Here is a 21,942-nt window from a genome sequence, read left to right on the forward strand (position 1 = left end):
AAAATTCTTTCTCCTTACCAGCCTGAAGCATGTCCAACTGTTGTTACTATATCCCCTCACAAATCTTCAAAGCACCTATCTAGGTATTTTCGGATATGGATACTCAAATACTGAATTCCATTTACTCACAAGTCCATGGTTCTTTCTTGAGAAAAAGACTAGAGATTAATGAATTAAAGCACTGATACTGGTTTCCTAAATATCAAGTAAGTCACTGTTAGTCTAATGATCCATTATTAAAACTTTTAACACTGAAAATTTGCTTAATATTCAGTAAACACTCTCAAAGCAACCGTAATAAAGTTGAAGACAAATATTTGTTTTAAAGTCTTTTCAACTCTGAAGCGAAACAAAGCATCAAATCACTGCCTATACTTTCCAGTCATTCAGTGAAGAATGCCAAATCCAAATACTTCTTTAGAAATCTTCTCACTTAAAAAAAATCAGAATAATGTGATTTTAAAACACCTAATTCCTGATCATAGGAAAATCTTAAAATCAGTTGCCCCCAGGTGAGTAGCACCTTGGAAAGTGTTTCCAGTAAATTCAGTTCAAGAAAAGCTGAAAAATCATAACTTAGAGCTAAGGAAGTCTCCCAAAAATCTTAAAAAGTCAGTCAATTGAACAGCTTGTCACCTCTTGGCCTGCATTCAATGAATAGGACAAACTTCAGCATGAAATACAGTATCAGCTGCAAGAAATTACCAACTTATTCACTCCTAGGTATTTTATTAATTTTAAGAATCTGGAGCATCTGCTTCATTTCAAATGGAAGACATTAACTCAAGAACACAAGTATTTCCATGATGTACCTGATTAAAGACTCATTCTTCAGTAATCTGTCATTTACCTGTAAATATATAATGGTTTCCATTCATAACACTCTGCCAAACCAAGACCTGATCCATCATTATTAGGGAAGTAAATCTAAAAACACTACCTGAGAAATTATTTATTACTCAGAGTTCTGTGCCAAAATTTTGTGTTACAAAATATGTTGCCTACACATGACTTCTCTTTTTTGACAAAACTTATCGGTAATGCCATTGAAAAGCAATTAAAGCTGATCAGCAGAAACATAGAAATATAATGATTTGACAGTGAATTCATAATACAGACTTTAGAGAGCAATTACTATCCTTAAAAACTTGTGCAAGCCAACTGGAATCCTGAAATATTAGCAAGTTTTACTACACTAGAACAAGTAAATAATATTTCAGAAGGCTTAGTAGCTAACTATCAACATCTGATATTTAACCTGTTTCTAAAATGTATTAATTACACCAACCACAAGAATACAATAGCAAAAGTTAAATTCTCAAGTACTTGGATGTCACTGAACAATACATGCTTTATGAAAACAGCAGGACAAATCACCTCTGATTCTGTTGAGATTTAGCTTTTTCTAGCATTCTAAAAGTTCAAGTCAATCAGGAACATTTTTAAATGTCTGTCATGATTTGTATTTGTCAATATAAACAGTTCTGGATTTCTTACTACTTGTCCAGAATTAACCATGCAATTTATGTCATTGCTCTGATGTGTCCCTTCACAGGCTACAGATAAAATAACATTGTTCAAGGGAGAGGTTACGTACCCATTTCGTTAATGGTTGCTCTTGCTTTTGAGACAAAAGAACTAACTTCACTTGAGTGCATTTTTGCCCTTTCTTTAAGGTCAGCACCTGTAAGTGACATTTCATAGGCATATTAGCAAGCTGTATACAGTACTGTAGATACATTTTCAGAAGTAAAATATTCTGTATTCCAAAAAAATGTTAAGTCTATTTTGAGACAATAATTGTTTAAATTGGTCAGATTAATTTTCCACAGATTTCAAGGAAAACATGGACTCTTTGTCAAGGAAAAACAAACCCAAAAACCACCAAAACCCAAAAAAAATCTAATTACCTACCACCAGATTTTCACTAAGTATATTCTTCCCAATGACATTTCTCCTTCTCATATTAAAATAGCATAAGAACAATAGCATTTATGTTAGCATTTCATCTGACACACACTTATTTTCCCAACTGTGTCACAAAGTCCAGTTAATGCATATTTTACATATTGTGCTCATGTTACTCTTTTATTGGTAGACCATAAAATACCTAGGATGAATATTTTTACACTAAAAGACTATCTAAGTAGAAAATTCTACAATGGACCAAGTACCTTTTTTCAGCTCACTGATACCTATTTTCTCATAGCTATATTCTTGACTAAGTTACATACCATGTTTTTTGTTCTTCCAAAAACGTTACAACTTGGTATTTTTTTTATTTTTTTTTTTATTTTCATGAGCATATGAAAGTAATTCTGCTTAGAAAGCACCCTGAATCTAGAGATGGTTACAAAAATGTATTATTAACAATTCACTGATATGCAAAACCAACATTTTCTCCCATAAATGTGTTCCAATAAAAGAGACAGAAGTAATAATAACAGCTAAATAAAAGGAAGAAAGGAAGTCCATCTTTCTTATAGAGAAAAAATACACAGAAGACAAAATCTCCATACACACTATTATTCTTCAAAGTGCAACATTTGCATTGCAACTTAGCAAATTTTTTCTCCTTTTGGTAAAAAATGAACTTATTCCTTTAGTCTCTTGGCACAGACTGATAAGGCTAAACAAGGCATGTAACTAATACAATAAACAGTTTTATATGTTTCTCTACCCCCAGAATCAAAACACTATCCACTCATGAAAATGCACTGGACTCTGATTAAGATTGTAACTGAATTTTAAATTCAGCAGTCTTTTACCTTTCCCAACTTATGTAGGTCTGCTTGACCATCTTCAAACATATTTCTACATACACTTCTGTTGACGACATTGGTTCAAATTCACAACTCTTGTCTAGCTCTGGGAAAATCAGTATCTCAATCTGACATTTTTCTGATAGATACCCAGCTGCTTTTTTAAAGGTAATTTGCCCAAAAAAACCAGCTGTCTCTCTCCTACTCCCTGCATAGCAAAGCTACTTATGCGACTAAGACTTTTGTTCTCCTTCTGTGCATGTCAATATAAAAACAATGAACCATCATTTTTACACTGACTGCATTTGCATGTTTCCTGATAAATAATGTCAATTTTGAGCTGCACTATCAGACACCTTGCCAAAGGCTTCCAAACAACCTTCTAGGATTTGTCCAAAGACAATATGATAGCACAGTTGAACAGGCAGTTGAACACTGCACTGCAGCTAAACTCAAACTGCTACCTTACTAATTCAAAATCAATGCACAAACAAATCTTGCCACAAACATGAAAAGCAAACAAAACCTGAATACATAAACCTGTATAGAAGTCTAAATCATATAAAACTGCAAGCAATTTTCACAAACACATTTATGTATAGGGGTCTGTTGCTAAAGCAAACTTTACAAAATTTCATGACAAGACTTGCTTTAGAAGTTTTATCAGCAAGTATGCAAATGAAAAAATACTTCTCTGGTATCAGTTAATATCTGCATCTAGCTTCTGCAATTCTGTATAAATCACTGACTGTACAAAAACAACGAGGAACTGTGTGCTTTATGAACAAGAACACTGTACAGCTAATGCAATCTGGCTCAAAACTTCCACAGGCCAAAATCCTGCTCACTGGGCACACCCTGGAAAAGTATGTAAAGAAAACTTCAAGAGAGGCACTGAAACTAAAAAACACCCCTAATATTACTGTTAAGAAATTCTACTATCAAGATATGATCACAGCAATTTTAAGGTTTTGATTTATTCATACCATTGGGGGGGGGGGGGGGGGGGAAATCACCCCTCTAAAACAAAAAAATACAGAAAACGCAGATTTCTTCCTTCACTTAAAATATGTATTTCCTTGAAGATATTTACAGAAATCTATTCAATTTTCAACAAACTTTTGTAGGAATGGATTAAAAGGTAATGCCTTCTTAGATTTCCCATTTAAGTATTTCAACCTTGTAGCTGTCAAGGAAGTAGAAAAAGTTCTTTTCCTAACCCTTTCCTATTTTAGCCTTCCGAAGCTTAATAATAGCAACTGATGCTTTTTTCAAAAGAACACTTTTAGGCAGAAATGATTCACTGCACTCCAACAGAACATGTGCCTTGGCATCCTCTGGTTCAAAAGAAATGAAACTGCCACTGACTTAATACTTTTGTTCCTATTCTAAGTTTCAATCACTGATCAAAGAATCCATGAAGAATTCCTTGACCCAGATAGCAGAGAACTATTCACATGCTTCTTCGAAATCTGTTCTGAAGTCAGAAGTAGGAAAGGTTAAGTTTCTGAAGACAGCCATGAAGGAGAGTGCAGGTTCAACCAGAGGCTTCTGCTGTTTCAGCTACTGAAGCCAAAGATGCCTCCTTTCACCTCAAGTTTCCTATTTTAAATTATCTTAAAATAGTATTTGCTCAACTGTTGTGAGCAAGAAAGTAGCTAGGCTTTTGAAACCACAAAAGCTCTCACAGAACTAACCTCTATAACTTTCCCATCAGTCACTGGCTGAAAACTGCAAGCTGATCTGCTTCCCCACATCCATTCCCCGTTTCAGTCCAGGACTCCACACCATGCTGAAACAAGCGCTGTCTAAGCAATTCTACTCAGCGGCAAACTATGTCTTGAAGATTTGATTGTACACGTCATTATGACCCCACATCCATCTATCTGGTTTGTAACTGAAGCGTGAATCATGGTTTTCTCTGTAGCACTCTTTCTGGCATCTCAGTGTTTTGTCTCACTAACTCATTTCCTCAGAAGTGTTGCAGAATTTACTAAGAACTGTGATTCTAGCAGTCATGCTCTCCAAATCTCACCTCTTTGCTCCATGCACTTCACAAACTCCCTTTTAAAGACTTCAGAATACTATTTTCAAATTAGTAGCTGTTAGTACAAGACAAAAGAGTAGTGCAACAGTGAAAGACTGCATTGGCGGTGCAATCAATTCATCCTATGGCGATATTAGGATTAAGACAGGTGCTCTCCAATTGTGAATATAATCATTTTGAATCAAATTAATTCACAATATTTATGACCCTAACTGATAGGAGAGAACATTCCTGTAGGCTTTCAATAGTTAGCACTTTCAGTCTAGAAGGTTCTTGCAGTATGTGCCTTAGATTTCACAATGCTGCCAGAGATTTTCTTTTTTTTTTTTTCTTTTTTTTTTTTTAGAAAGCCAAAGGCAGTCCAGCGAGACAGGCATATTGCTGTTATTCACCGGAATTTCTCCACCTACACATGTATAGGACAAGGATGACTACTTATCTTAGAGAACGCACCAAAAGAAACCAAGTTTTACAGTGATTACTCTGAACCCGTGTTGCTTGCCTTATTTGGATATTTTCACACACTTTCTAAACAGAATTTATATACTGCTGAAAAGCTAAGTGATGTGCATGAAAAATCTGTTCCAACATTTTTTTATTTCCAAATACCATAAATGTCTAGAAAATTTCTTGTACAGTACTATTCTATACTGTGCTTTAACACTTACTTCCAAAACACACCAGAAAAACCATAAACTAAAAAGGCATCAAATTTAATGGTTTATAAATCATCCTTAAAATTCGAACTTACTTGAATGTTTTTATTTAAAAATTAGCGTTTCAGAAACCTGGCACACCAAAATCAAATAGCGAAATTATTCTACCAACTGCCAAAAGGTGCCCAAAATGCCGTTTGTCTGAGAAGAGGAAAAAAAATGACACATGCACATGTATTTGAGATAGAATAAAGCATTGGATTCTCACTGCAGCAATGTCATTTTGAGCTTGCCCTTTCATCTTGCCGAGCAAAGACTGAGCAATTCTGTTAGCACACCAAAACTTCACTAATAAAGTGACATCTCAGTATGAGAAGATACTCTCTTGCATACTCTGTCGTGTACCTCTGTACCTTGTTGACAAGAACTAGAAACACTGAAAACTGCAAAGCAAAGACATAATCTAAACATTTAATAATCCAACAATACAGATTAAGGAATTTATGAAGGAAATTTGCAATGCTTTCAAGTAGGAATACAAAACATGCACCAATTAAAAGGTTAAAATTGATTCATACCCACAACTTATTACGAATTGGTATCTCCCCTTCTCTACACAGTAGAATAGGTAATATACGGAACTAAAATCCTGAGGCAAATGACTAACTTGCAAGTATATTATAAATCAACTTCTAACTACTGTCAAACACCCCCACCTATTAGGATACATGTAAATATTTTCCAGCAGGAATAGTGAGGTAATTGTCCCCCTGTACTCAGCCCTGGTGAAGCCCACCACACCTCGAGTACTGTGTTCAGTTTGGGGCACCTCAATATAAGAGAGCTGTGGAGGTGCTGGAGCAAGCGCAGAGGAGGGCAGTGAAGATGGTGAAGGGCCTGGAGAATAATTCTTATGAAGAGTGACTGAAGGAGCTGGGGTTGTTTAGTTTGAAAAAGAGGAGGCTAAGGGGAAACCTCATCATTCTGTAACTACCCAAAAGGATGTTGTGGAGCGGTTGGTGCTGGTCTCTTCTCACAGGTAATTAGCAACAGAATAAGAGGGAATGGCCTCAAGCTGCAATTGGGTAGGTCTAGAATGGACATTCAGAAAAAAAGTTTTCACAGAAAGAGTGGTCAGGCATTGGAATGGGTTGCCCACAGAGGTGGTTGAGTCACCATCCCTGGATGTGTTTAAAGCTTGTTTGGATATGGTGCTTGGGAACATAATTCAGGGGTGAACTTCGTAGAGCAGGGCCTACGAAGGCCCTTAGATTGGACTTGATGATTCCAGGGGTCTTTTCCAAACGGAACGATTCTATGATTCTGTGTCTTTCCTCAAAGGTAGTTGTGTGCCCCTCCTTGGATTTCTTGCAAAGGCTTCTTCTCATTTAGCCAAAAATATTAGCAGAATCCCAGTCAACTCTTACGAGATAGGAATACCTTAAAAGGGAGCTGTACACACATGTTTGAGGGTGACACTATAGTCAACTTATGTTCAAACTCAGAAAGGTTTACCAATAATTTTTTCTCTAAATTTCCAAACATTTCAGAAATGCAACCTTCACATCCTGAAATCTGCTCAGAACAACTTAATTCCCAATTCTGAATGGACACTGGAATACCACATGAAAAATCTATTTATTTGTAGTGTCAACTCCAAGGCAAGCAAAATTTTGTTTAAATAGAATTCATGTTTGTTAAATACAGACACCACAGTAATAAATGTTGTATTATTCTCCTGAGTTATATACTTCAAGCTAATATCCTTAAAACTCTTCTAAAAAAAACCTAAAAAAAGCGTAATTTAACATTTATGTTAATGTCACCAAGTAGGTAGATTATTTTTATTTTGTTTTCAACTACCATTTTCCTGTGTGTAAAGCTACACACTTGAAAAATCACAATATAAAACAAAGTCAACCACTACTGAAATCTTACCTGTGTAAAAGAAAAAAAATGTTTTATGCTTTGCAGACAAAATATGCATGCATTCCAGTAAAAATTTCTTTACCCCTCCCCATCCAGCCACACTCAAAACACGCAGAATTAGAGCTACTACTGATTGTATTCTTGAATAAAAATTATTCCAGTTTCATCAATTAAGAACAGACAAATTGCTTCACAAATTTTAACTAGTCTAGACTACCTTTCACAAAGTAAGAAAAAAGATTATCATCTACTTGGCAGAAAAATAAGAAAGTCTAGACTGGAAGAAAATTCTGAAGATCACCTGGCCCAACCTTCTGCTAAATGCACAGCCCTAGATTCAGTTATTCAGGGTCTTCGAAAGTCCTCAACGCTACTGGCAAGGAAGATTCCACCACTTTTCTGGAAAAACCATTCCTGCGTTTAATTCTTCAATTAATCATCTCACAATGAGGAATTTATTTTACCTGGATGGAATTCTCCTGAAGTAACTTGTGCCCACAACTTCTGTCACTGTATACATTCATACAAATAGAGTACTCTCCTCTGTATCTACTGGGCACAGAAAGACCAGTTCTCTCTCCTTCCTCTTGGGAGAACAGAAAGTATCTATGAAAGGCTTCAGAACAAGAAAGAACAGCAAGCAGCTGATAACAGAAGAATGACCTGATGATAAGAGGAGCTGACTGCAGTAAACAACTTGAAGTGTGAGATAGGAGAACATTTACCTACCAGCTCAACCTGATATGGGAAGAAGGTAACAATGGACAGCCACACATCAAAGAGGAAACTCAATTAGCAACAGGGGTACAAACATGTCAGGAAAGTGTTTTGCCTGCTTGATTTTTCCTATATAAGATGCTTGTTCAATACCAATAGACGGATCCCTGCTACACCTACTTGGGAGTCCGTGCATGCTTTCCGACACTTCCTAAACAGTCTTCAATCCTCTAATCACCTTCTGCTGGACTACTAAGTACTGAACAGAATAAGTGCATTCCTTGACCACTGATGGTCCTCTTTCTGATGCAATCCAGGACCCTGTTTTCCTGCTTTGATGCCACAAACCTTTGCTAGTCCATGTTAAGCTTACTGACCCCAGAACATCTGCATCCTCTGCAGCAGAGCTATAGAGAAACACAGAATCACTATGGTTGGAAAAAGACCTTTAAGGTCCTCAAGTTCAACCATTACTTAACACTACCTGGGCCACTACTACACCATATCCTTGAGTACCACACCTAGATGACTTTTAAATACATCTAGGGAATAATAAATACCCCAGAAAGTCCTCAGTCTGGGTCTGCTACTTAAGATTATTTGATTCCAGGTGCAGGACTTCGTATTTATTTTTGTTAAACCTCATGCAATAGTATTACCAAATCCAGCATCGATTCCAGTCATGACCAGCTGACAGTTCGACTTTAGACTACTAATATTGCATCATCCTTTGATCTTGGCAGATGAGCCACTTTCCAGTCTCTATGTCCAGATTGCATCTTAACAAATTGTCTACAGGGATGATAGAGAAAACCATGTCAAATGCCTTGTTACTCTTAAGGTAGATTGCATTCATAACTCTTCTCTCATCCACTAAGCAAGTGGTTTCATCACAGATGGCAACAAGGCTGGTCAAACACAATTTATCCTTGATAAACTTGACTTGGGTTTTCCCAGACACTCTTTTGTCTTTCATGTGCCTGGAAATACCTTCCACAAACACTGGTTTCATTATTTCCCAAAAGAGTAAAGGGAGACTGACTGGTCTGTAGTTTCCCAGATTTTTCCTTTTTCCAGGTAGGTGTACTATTTTTCCTTTTCCAGTCACTTAGATATGATACACGGTGTCTCCTCAGTGCACCAATTCAGATGCATCCCATCAGATCCTGTTCATGTGTATGTGTCCAACTGGTACAGCTGTCTTCTACTCTCAGTGGTTTATTGTTTACTTTGTTGTTGCTTCTTGACACAGAGACTTGAGAGTTGATCTTTCCCATGCAGACCAAGGCAAAGAGAAAATGGGAGTTCTCCTGCATATTGCATATCACTCATAACTAAGCTGCTAGTCCGATGCAGCAGTGGACTCTAATTTTCCTTGAACTTCTGCTTGACACTAATGTACTTGCAGGAGTTTTTCTTGCTTTTCTTGACACCTTGCTAGTTCAAGCTCCAGCTGAGCTGCTTTCATCCTAAACATACCTATGCATAGATAAGGAGTATTTCTGTACTACACTCTGGGAGTCTGTTCCATTTTCCAATGTTATGGTGAATTAAACAACTCCTCCAAAACTGTATTATGGATATTTGAAAGATTAAAAAAGAAGAATAAAGCTCTTCTTTTTACCTTTAAAAAAAAATAAAAAAGCAAATTTAATTTTTTTAGAACTACACAACACAAAAGATAAACTTGCAATGTACTGAATATGATCCAGTGTATTCTTAAATATTTTGAAGATTTTATATTCAAACTGACTCTATCAATACTTGTAAATCAGCTACTAATTCAGACCATTCAAAAATGAAACAATTTCATCAAGAATCATAGTTTTTAGTTGTGAGGTATGAGAGATCTGAAAGTTAAAGATCCACAGACAGGGAAAAATATTACTAAAATATCCACTACCCAACAAACAACTGATAGCCATATGCTTATGAAGATTAGTTTCTTCTATGAGTACTACTGAAAAGATTTTACTCATAAAATACTGCAATTTGCACTCTGCCTTTTCTATTCTCTCAGATTTCACATTTTAAACTTGAAATCAAACATGTACATTTAACTTAAGTCTTAAACTAAAGGACAATTACCACAGAGGTTAATCTCTAAAAGAACAATTATTCTAAATTAATATAAGCAAGGGTACACATGCTCATTATCATTAGGAAGAAATTTTAATATGCAATGTCTAAGTAACCAAAAATGTAAAACCAGTACATTACCACTGGACCCAGCCTTAAGACTGAGCTAATATACTTAAAAGCCAATTCTGAAGCCCCAAAGACCTATAAACAAACAGTCACTGGCTAAACACAGAGATCTTGGCCCTACACCTATCTAATTATGTTGTCTCAGTCTCTGGTACTTTTATACACAAACACACTATGCAAGTTATAATACATTTTTCATAATTGCCTCTTAAATAACATTTTTTCTGAGAAACTATTTCATAACATAAGGTTATCACAAGGTTTTTAAAGCAGCAGACTTCATAATTTGCCTTTCATAACTAAAAAGCAACCACCTCCTTTCTTTAGGAATCATTTGCTTTATTGACAGCAACTATGAATCTTGCTGCACACTGGTACAAACACAAATTTTTATGCACACCATATGAATTGAGTATAAATAAAAAGAAAAAAAGGCATTTATGGGATGCTGGGTACAGTCAGTCAAGAGAGAAACCGTTTGGCATGAATGATGCTCTGCACGTTTTCCCACTTAAGGAAATAATTTAAATGAATTAAAAAAATATTAATGCAATATTTATATTCCTGAAGCTTCCTAAATGTGAATTTTTAAGTAAAAAACTAGTACTTATATTCTTCTATATAAGACTTTCTGTCACAATTTATTTGCATGAACTGGATATCTGCCCTTTTTGCACTTATCCACTCTGTACCACGTTCCTGAAACGTTCCTGAAAATCATCAAACTGTGAAGAACAAACAAAATGTCTGTAATTCCTGTATATTTGTGCCTTTGGCAGGATGCCCACCCTGAGCATTCCCTCTGGTAACATAGCAATCTTGTAGCTCCACTGGTATAGATTATCTCATACATTGCAATAATTTATACCCATATCAGTACATTTGAAGAACTAACTAGTTGCTATATTAGTTCCCATAAATGGGACATTTCAGAAAGTACAACTTCAGTGGGATTTTTGTTTGGTTTGGTTTCTTCTTTTAATCTCAGCACCTTGGCCTTTAAGAAAGGCTTAACTTAGACATCTTTCCTCCTCAAATCCAGGAATTCTGAATATAAATGACCCTAGCCTTTTATACAAACATTCTACAATTCCTTTTCAATGCCTATGCAAATTTAGACCAAATATAGATTGAAGTCAACTGGCTCTTTTTATATCCTGTCTGTTCAGTTTTCAGCTCTAAATTTAGGAGCACCCAACAATATTCCTCGTTAGCCTTTTCTGCCACAAAAAATCCCAAAACAACAACAACAAAAAGGCAACTAATATACCTCACATTCATTTCCTGAATTCATCTTCACTTGAAGAAGGGGGAAAACCAAAAAAGGATCATTATAGGGATTCCAGTCTCACCTCTTAAAAACGAAGGAAATTTTTTCCCCAAACACCAGTAAGTTTTCTTTGTGACACTTCCATCACCCAACAACTACCTCTGTCACTCACTAGTCCCTAGTATCCTCTTAAAAATGGTCAGGGGTTGGAACACCTTTGCTACAAAGACAGGCTGAGGGAGCTGGGGTGGTTCAGCCTGGAGAAGAGAACGCTCCGAAGAGACCTAATAATGACCTTCCAGCACCTGAAGGAGCCCTAAACAAAGGATGGAGAGAGACTGTCTAACAAATAAGGACTAGAAAAAGATAGGCATGGAGACTGCATCATCAGTCTCTCAGATTGAAATAGAATCAATTAAGTAAAAGACAATGGTGGCAGTAGGAAGGTCACCAAGTAAGTGGTTAGGAAACAAAAATACGGACTAGAGTTATCAAATCATTACAAATCTGTTTGTCCCAATCTTCAAATAATCCCTCATAGAATACAACAGCCCAGTGACTTAAACATGGTAAAATGATGAGTTTACACTTCACATCAAGGTAACAATAAGTATCACCATTTAATATAAGGCAATGTATATTGTAATTATTATTCAATAATGAGCTGCCTTTTTTTTAACCAATAGAAGCAGTGCCACTTCCTACACCACTTGTACTTATATGTTACTCGCCCAGTAAGTATTAGAGAAGTAGTTCTTCAATACAGTCATACTAGTTGTCCAAATATTCAACTTCCCCAAAATACTTTTCATTTTCAAATTCAACTTCACTAAGAATTTCTACATCATGCCTACAACATGATGAGCACTTACTTTCTGGTAATGACACATAATTCTCATACAGAATAACATAATTCAAACAAAGAAAACCGTAAGAGCTGTATTTTGTTGCCCTACTAAATAGTAACTCCAAACTTAAGGTGGAATCATTAAACATTATTTCTATTTACTCTACACCTTCCATGAGAAAATCCTCTGAACAGAGTTCTTGGTTTTTAAGCAAAGAACAAAAAGTAATTTACTCAAATAGAGTAAGAATGTATGGCTATTTTAACACCACTACACTGAAAAAAAAAAAAAGATGTGTCTCATTTGTATTAATTGTAATAGCTTTGCAGTTAATCTGCTTGTAATCCCTATAATGACAAGTCACACAGTTTTCTCCATTGTGATTAATAGGCAGGTATTCCTAAAACTTGGTAGTGGTACGATTCTTCATCTATCTTCTTTAATCTTGAGTAATCACAAAAAAACCCAGACATCCTTCATTGCACTATTACAGATGACTGACTTAAATCTTTTGCATATACCATTATTCGACCACTGCATACATGTTTTTGTAATGGTAGAAGACATTTATACCGCTGGGTTTATCTACTCTGACTAGTAATTATTACAAAGATACTTAACCAACAGCACACCCAGCTTCATGAGCCGTAAACAGAAAAGGAGGAAGTGTTAGGTGGTAAAAAACAGAAAGTCAGAATCTTTTCTAAAGAAGTCCTGAAGTCAATATTCAGGCATAAATCCTATTAAAGACAGGGGAGTTCTTCCACAAAAAAAACACAATTTGAACTGCTGTTATCGCCTGAATGTCAATCAAGCCACCTTTATTACCCTCCATTCCACCCTGCAATTTGATAAAGGCATTGCCAATATCTCTTTTTTTTTTTTCAGTCATATTGACATATCATGTGAAAACTTTCAGCAGATCAAGAACTGATGACACTGCATTCTGTGCAGCTACAAAGCAAGTGATAGTTTCAGTGGAATATCTAAAGAAGCAGGTAAATAATACATGTAGCATACAAAAACATACACTGTGAACAATATCTATAACAATAATCATGGTGGGGGTTTTTTTTGCCTCTCGATTACAGGATCATTCTCTGCATACAGCAAACCACAAAACCTTGAGGAAAGAATTGAAATAAGTGCCTTAGAAAGATTAGATGGGGTGACCACTGAGCTCGACTGGGAACATTTTCAAGCTATAGCAGCTGAGAAGAATAAATACTTTTGTAGGAAAACTCGAACAGGAGAAGAAAACTCTTCAAGGTTAAAGATGCAGAGGTCAGCTTTGGTGATTTTACATCTCTTCAGAAAGCTTACATCTTGAAGTTCAGAAGGAACCAACATCTCTGGTTCATATTAATACTAGGCCAGCACTCAAGGTCAAAGGCATCCCATTTCACATCGTACTGTGTGAAAGTAAGGACTAGTAAGCATTTCAGGCATGAGTAGGAACATTTCTTAATTGTGCTTTGTTCACACAAAAATCAGACAGGAAAACAGCAGCTGCAATTCTATTTCTCATAAACACCAAGCTAAGCAGCTCACAAGCAGTACTTCCCCTTATTCCCAGTGTCCCCAAAGGCTTCAAACTTACGCAGAAAAATAAACTAAATTGCTTGAAAACAGCACCATTTCCCACGCACTGAAAATATTTTCAGCATCAGTGCTGCAAACTGAATTCTGTTTTCTAAGGACTTGTTATTTTAAAATACTTCAGAGATATTTGATCTCTTCTGGTTTTACTTTTTTTGTTGTTGTTAATCTCTTTTACTTTTAAAAGGCTATCCAATAGACTTATCACCAAATTACTTCAGAGAAAGAAAGGAAAGGAAAGGAGATCCAATACTGGACAAAGCCATCTGGAAGAGCTTAACAAATTATACAGATTGGTGGTAATTGAGACAAGACTTCAATCACTTAAAAACCGTGTCCATCCACGTGTCAGTCAGTTCCAGTTGGTGAAACACCACCAATAAATGCTAAAATATCAACAAGAAACTATTTCTTATATGCTGCAAAACCCTACTGCTTCATTATAAATATAAGCCACTTAAGTTGGAAAATACTAAGGGACACTGCAGACAACTACGCATCTGCACTTTTTTTATCACCATAGTTTTCTGGAGACAGTCTATTGTCTAAAATTAGCAGATTCCACATAAGAGTCATAGCATTTACTTATTTATCTTTACAATGTCTTTTGGTGTATGACAATAAAAGAGATGTTTGATTTGTATAAACAGAAGCATATGTGTATTTCTGTTAATTAAAAGACACATATAGGATTAGCATTTAAATAAAGTAAAAAATGTACAAGAAGAAAAAAAAATCAGAATTACTTCATTTTCATATTATCTGTATTTTTACAAAGGAAAACACTTTGAAAGGTACAACAAATTTACACTGACTCCATGTAAGAAACTTAAACTATATACAAGACTCAAACCATTTTCACTGTTTCCAGGTTTCAATGTTTTCCTGCATCACTCCATGTATTATAATTGTGAACACAATGTTCTGCTACATTTATGTGGATTCTTCTACATTATTCTACTCTATCCTTCAAGATCTGCATATTCGACCTAAATGCTGGAAAAAAATAATTTTTTACAGCAGTACACTCACAGCACAGTTGTCCTTAAAGGAAATCAGTCTAAGTGGCAGGCAAAGACAAGAGAAAGTATGTATCTTAATTATTGAAAGATTTTCTTCGTATCTGTGGCAATTAGCAGACATATACATAGTTGTATTGTGTGTTATCTACACTTTTTACAGAAAGAAGCAGAAACAAAACTAACTGTTGTAAATCATCTGAAGATGAAAATGTCATGATTCAAATATGTCTAAATACCTCTGCTACATGACAATTTTACTATTTTTAAAAGCAAGTGGAAAAGAATTCTTTACCATGCATTAGCTATTTTTGCCATGTGTTGCGCACATGTATTCTATTTAAAGCACACGTTACCAACAAGCACATGAGATCAGATTATTTTTACCAGCAGGTTTCTCAACTAAGGATATAAATGTCAAAGCAAACTCATCAACAAAAAACAGGTACCATAGGCACGTAGCGCACTAGGGAACTGGGCTACAGTATATTGTGACAATCTGCCTCAGAGAAACATTAAGAAAACCACCAGCCTTTCTTCACCAATCAAGATGTCAAATATCCACAGACATGACATGAGCATTTCAAATAGAGGTAACTACTTAATTTGATTTAATATTTATGGAAGAGATCTGAACCTCAGATATCGTACTAGAAAGTCAAATGTTCTGAGGTATATATAAGAGTTTTAGAAAAAGTTCCTCATCTTAGCAAAATGAATTTTCCTTTGGTGTCCAGGGTAGCAGGGTTATCCTTATCAATTTAGTACTAATAGGGACAAATCAATAATCCTTATCTGTCTGTTAAATTGATCTTCACCTGGTTTTAGACACTTTAATCATAAAGTTATTAACCATTTTCTATGAGCACGGACAAGTCAGTGTAAATTCTGACAAAAAATGGATTTGTATATATTCCCTGAAACTTTTGAGAAGATGTAGGAGAGTCTATGACAATCATAGAATTTACATATACTAAAGATTTGATTACTTTCTTTTAACTAGGATTTTAAGACAATGAAAAAAGAGAGAATTACACAAACTAAAATGAGCACTGGTATCATGTTAGAGTCAACCAAGTTGCTTAACACCCCTACCGACCTGCTATCCATCACCAAACCATGAACAACTTGATTATTACTAAAAGACAAAATTCTGTCTAATAAAGTTCTCTCTGTTTTCTCTGCAGTAAATAAAATTCCACTTCAAAATATGCAATGCTGTATTTGGAATCTAAAACATATTTATTGGAGAGACATACAAGCTACTTGGAAAAAGAGATAAAATTTCCTGAATTGTCTTAATACAGGTAAGGATACTAACCCAGCTTTTAAGGGATTTGAAAAATATATAAATGGAATATCTTCACTCTTACATACAGAGAACCATTTTTTCCACCCCAAGATTTAAAATGAAAGATTTAAAGTCAAAGTGCATTGCTGATGCAAGCCCCTAAATAAAAAGTCAAATAATTTAGGAATACATCTCAAATTGGTCAGCTAACACAGAATACTCTAAATCAGTGCAGTTCCAGACTCCAGGACAAACTGCAACTGTCCACAGCTAAAGCAGTGTGAATAACCCCCATAAGGCATGTCTCAAAGTTTGCACAAACTGGCAATCATGAAGGGTTAGAAGTACAGAAAGAATCTTTTTCCAAAACGTGTGTTTCTACTCGAATAGAGCCAAAGATACATTTGGATTAAAACCAGTTAGTATGTATGTCCTGAAATGCTAAATTCTTAAAGAGTTCACCACTGCATTCAGAATACAGAATAGGATAAAAAAGTAACTCTCTAGGGATGCAACATCTGTTGGAACAGGTTTTAAGTGGCTTTAAGTACCCCACTACCAAAGTTAAAAGGAGTATAGCAGCATTATAGTTAAGTTGGTATTCATTACCATACAGGACATTTTTGGAGCTACCCCAGCTAATGATTCAAGATTTCATTGCTGTTGTCATACAAAACTACTGTTTTGTTCTGGGTTTGACTCTCGCAGGAACGTTAAGCCCTTACCCAGTTTCTTTCTCAGTTCCCACAAGTGCAACAAGAGGAAGAGGGTGGGAAAACTGCTTGTGGACTGAGATACAAACAGTTTTATCAGATACAGGGAAAGGAAAAAGACAAATGATGCAAAAGCAATCACTTGCAACCAGCAGACCAATGTCCCAGTCACAACCAAGGCCTACTTTGGAAAAACAACTCCCCAGTTCTACTGCTAAACATGATGTATTTAATGAAATATTCCCTCGCTCAATTCAAAACAGTTGTGTCCACAGTGCCCTTTCTCCCAGCTTCTTGTGCACCCTCAGCTGACTTGCTGGCAGAATGAGAAGCAAAGGAGGCCTTGATGTTGCGCAAGATCACTTCAAGTGACAGCTGAAACACTGGGGGTGTCTTATCAACACTGTCTTCATCACCAATCTAAAATATAGCACCATAAAGAAATTCCATCCCAGTCATGCCTAGTTTTATCATACAACTTTTTAAGATAAAATCACTAGTAGTCAAAACATTTGTTAGCATAGAAGTGAAACAACCCAAACCCCTCAATACCTACAAAGACCTAGAGAAAGCTGATACATACAAGGATACCAGAGAATCCACCTGAACTGCTTTCAGGCTTCAAAGAACTCAAAGACACTACTGAAGACTGCAAGAGATATTCCTGTAGCTATTAAATCACAGCTATCTAGCTCTAGTGCACCTGCAGGAGTCTACACAGCCTACAGCTTGCTTAAAAATGCTTATTTACACCACATGAAGGATTTTCCTGAAGAGCAGAATCTCAAACATCCCTCTCCACTAATCCACTCTAGCAAATCAAAGATTTCAGCAACACTGAATCTTGCAGTTCTCAGACCATGACCCACAGAGACATCTGAAGTCATTTGGAGATGGTTATGCAAGTTTCTAGTTACATCCTTTTTGCTAGAGCCAAGCTCATCTGTGCATATTACATACAAATAATTATAAAAATGTCTTACACGATGTCATGTACATGAATAGTCATGTAATTACAATCTTCAATGATACAGGATGGAAAAGGGGAGGGAAGGGAAAGAAAAGAGGGTAAAAAAAAAAAAAAAAAAACACACGTGCAATGCATTTAAGCAAGTGGTGGTACACAAAAGTTCAACACAACTGCAAAGTGGTCTCATACCAACTATATTCCAAAAGTCAAATCCAACTGCAACAAGCATATGAAATGGAGGAAGTCAACTACATGTAAACTTGAAAAAGTGCATTTGTGTAACCTGATAGAAACTCTAACAAATACACTTTTAAAACCAAATTTAAACCAAAATTGAGTGCACTGCAGCTGCAGCAGATCCATAATACAGCTATTGAAGATGCATTTCCAAACGATATAGGCTCAAAGAAGCCAGCTACATTACCAAAGATATCTGTGAATCAAGCCTCAGTGTATGAACAAAAGATTAAAAATACAGAGTAAACTATTTCTGATTATTCTCTAAATATTAAATAATAATAGAAAAAATATTTTATATCTAAAAAGCAAAGTCCCTTTTTAAGAAGAATGCCAGGAAAAAATTGTCTGACTACCTAATGACACAAGGACATCCACTGCAGAACCACAGTTCTCTCTGTATACAATATTCTGCAACCACATCATATCTTTTTTTTATTTTAAAATCTATTCTGGTAAAATTCACTCCAGAAAAGACTTCACTATTTGAAAATTCATTACAGCACTTTCAGAAAGTCCACATACACATTTCATTATTCTAGGAACTCAAGTGAACTGCCTTTCCTTGCTTCATAACCATCTTGAAAAGATGTCACCTTCATTTAAATTCTGGGACATACTCAAATATTAGTCTTCACAGTTCTTGCTTTTGTCAAGGGTGAACACCAACTCACTACAAATTTCTACTGCATCATTTCTGTAACCATTGTGTCAGTTTCAAACGTCTCACAAAACTGCAGAAGTTCTCCAGCTGTTCAGGATTCAATTTTATTTGATTATTTGCAAGCTATATGGTTGTACTTATTTTCATTCATGAAACGATATTCAGTCATTTGGTTATAAAAATCTTATCTCTAAAATTAGGCTCAAATCATCTATTTTCCATTTCAAAAAGCAAGCTGTACTTCGAGCATTTTCATGAAATTTAGTATAAATTAAATATAGGAAGGGAACTCAAAATAGTCAGACATTTGTCTCCCCACTCATGAAAGGACAGGATAGCTTCAAGAACAACTCTTGACTGCCATACATGGAATGCAAACAAATAAATTTCCCTTTTCACCAGTATATTTATGCTTTGTGGCTACTTCTCCAGAACATTGCAACAAATTATTTAGTACCTAATAATTCATTTTTTTCAATTTTAGGCATTCAATTTGATTGGTTCTTCCCATGCTTTTACAATATTTTTAAAGGCCTTTGTTATAATCACTCCTGTTTCCTGCTATCCTCCTCTGATTAAACTAAAGAGACAAATTCCCCTCCCTCAGAAATACATCTTTTAGGTAGAATTTAATATTTTTTATATTTTAGGTGGTTTTCACTGAAAAAAAAAAAATCCAGAAAATATCTCAGAATCACAGAATCAAAGGTTGGAAAAGACCTCAAGGATCAAAGTCCAACCATCACCCAAGACCTCATGACTACTAAACCATGTCATGAAGTGCCACGTCCAACCCCTCTCGAACACCTCCAGGGATGGTGACTCCACCATCCCATTCATTGTGTGCATCTGTTCTAATGGACTGAAAGCCTAAAGCAATTCATTAAATTATTTAAAAGAGTATTTTTTTTAATATAATTAGGGGGTTGGGTTTTTTTTTTTTCAATCAGCAAAGCTTACTTCAACCTCCCTCTATTCTCCAAACAAAAAAAACCCCACACTTCAATTCTGCTTTAATACTTTCCAGTACACATAAGCTGCATGAGTGACATCAAGTATAGTATAGCCCTCTGGTGCTCAGAATCAGTTCTTCAGACAGATACACATAACCCCACACTTCAAATAACTGAAGAGTGTTCTTTGTAGTTCCATGTGATTGCATTACAGAGTTGTAACGGTTTCATGCAAGGGTTAACCTGCCTGCTTCCTGAAGCCAGAAGTGAGGGAAAAGTAACACACGAAAACTCAGGGTTGAGATAAAGAGGAAAGAGTTTACTGAATAAATGAGGTAACATAAACGCACAAGTACCTTAGCTAGTAATCTAATTAATCTAATAATACAATGCGTAATTACCTCAACTTAGCCTATTTGCAGAAGAAGTGAAGCAAGATACAGAAAAAAAACCAGCAGCTACTGCACTCCCAACTTGTCACCATCCCTGTCAACACCAAAAAACCTGGAACCCAAAAGCAGCAACCGGAACAGGAAGCCTCCCATGTTACAATCTGAACTTCAAGCTCCCATGTTGTTTTGCTCCAGACAGTATTCCTGTTTTTGAAGCCAGCATGACTGCAGCATGGTATGAATAACAGCAGCAGATTCAATTCAACCCACGACAAGAATTCAATTTTAGTTAAATCTTACTCTAGTAAAACACTAGTTTCACCATTTCTGGTAAGTCACTGTTCACAAATACATTGACTGTGCTTGGCAAGATGAACCATATATCTACAGGACCAAATCAGACAGATTTGCTGTTTTAACTAAATTTTAAGTAGTAGCATGGGTCTTAAATTGAAGATGGCTTCAATTCTATTGGAGAATAAGAAAGAAAACTGCTTCCTTGGGTAAATGAACCTTCATTTACACTTTTTTTATCAGATATCACAAGCCATACAAGATAAGGAGTGGTCATATGTTCCATTTCCTCAGCTTGAAAAGGAAAATCTCAAAAGTGGACGAGAAGCTCAACACGAGCTGTCAATGTGCACTTGCAGCCCAGAAAGCCAAACAGATCCTGGGCTGCATCAAGAGAAGTGTGGCCAGCAGGTCAAGGGAGGTGATTCTCCCCCTCTACTCAGCTCTGGTGAGACCCCACCTGCATCCAGTTCTGGAGCCCCTATTACAAGAGGGATATGGACATGCTGGAATGTGTCCAGAGAAGGGCCACCAGGATGATCAGAGGGCTGGAGCACCTCTCCTATGAGGACAGACTGAAAGAGTTGGGGCTGTTCAGTCTGGAGAAGAGAAGGCTCCGAGGTGACCTTATTGTGGCCTTCCAGTATCTGAAGGGGGCCTACAAGAAAGCTGGGGAGGGACTTTTTAGGCTATCAGGTAGTGATAGGACTAGGGGGAATGGAATAAAGCTGGAAGTGGGGAGATTCAGACTGGACGTGAGGAAGAAGTTCTTCCCCATGAGAGTGGAGAGAGCCTGGAATGGGTTGTCCAGGGAGGTGGTTGAGGCTCCGTCCAGGCAGGTGGTTGAGGCCCTATCCCTGGAGGTGTTTAAGGCCAGGCTGGATGAGGCTCTGGCCAGCCTGATCTAGTGTGAGGTGTCCCTGCTCATGGCAGGGGGGTTAGAACTACATGATCCTTGTGGTCCCTTCCAGCCCTGACTGATTCTATGATTCTAAAATACTGCTAGAAATACGGTTCTCTAGCTAGCTTTCATAATTTATCTTTCATTAATAGTCTGATCTTAAATTTGTTACTCATCAGCTTTGTGCTCACAAATCACAGTGTGCCATGATCTACAGCTTACTCAAGACCAAAAAAGGAAGAAAAATTTCATGGAAATATCCACAACTAGCATCTCAGCTGAAAACAACCAATTACCAGAAATGTTTTTTATGTTTTTTGCTGTCGCAGTGTTAGCTGAGAATAACATTGTCTCTGTTTCCAACAGAGCAAATGAAAAACTGTAATACAGGAGAAAAGCACACTGTGGCTGGAACTACTTTCAATTCAAACAGTCTTCAATCAGCAGAAGGATGAAGCCTCTCTCAAACAGA

At 36.3% G+C, this 21,942-nt stretch overlaps 1 protein-coding gene across 1 annotated transcript in view; it reads right to left on the bottom strand.

Annotated features, from left to right (window-relative positions):
* Positions 1 to 21,942, bottom strand: part of AUH (AU RNA binding methylglutaconyl-CoA hydratase) — a 99,968-nt gene that overhangs the window by 70,205 nt on the left and 7,821 nt on the right. The window contains exon 3 of the mRNA XM_054397429.1: positions 1,598 to 1,684. Coding sequence (XP_054253404.1) covers positions 1,598 to 1,684 — 87 coding nt within the window. The remainder of the gene's footprint in view (positions 1 to 1,597; positions 1,685 to 21,942) is intronic.

This window comes from Indicator indicator, chromosome Z (assembly GCF_027791375.1).
Source record: "Indicator indicator isolate 239-I01 chromosome Z, UM_Iind_1.1, whole genome shotgun sequence".
Classification (NCBI taxonomy): domain Eukaryota; kingdom Metazoa; phylum Chordata; class Aves; order Piciformes; family Indicatoridae; genus Indicator; species Indicator indicator.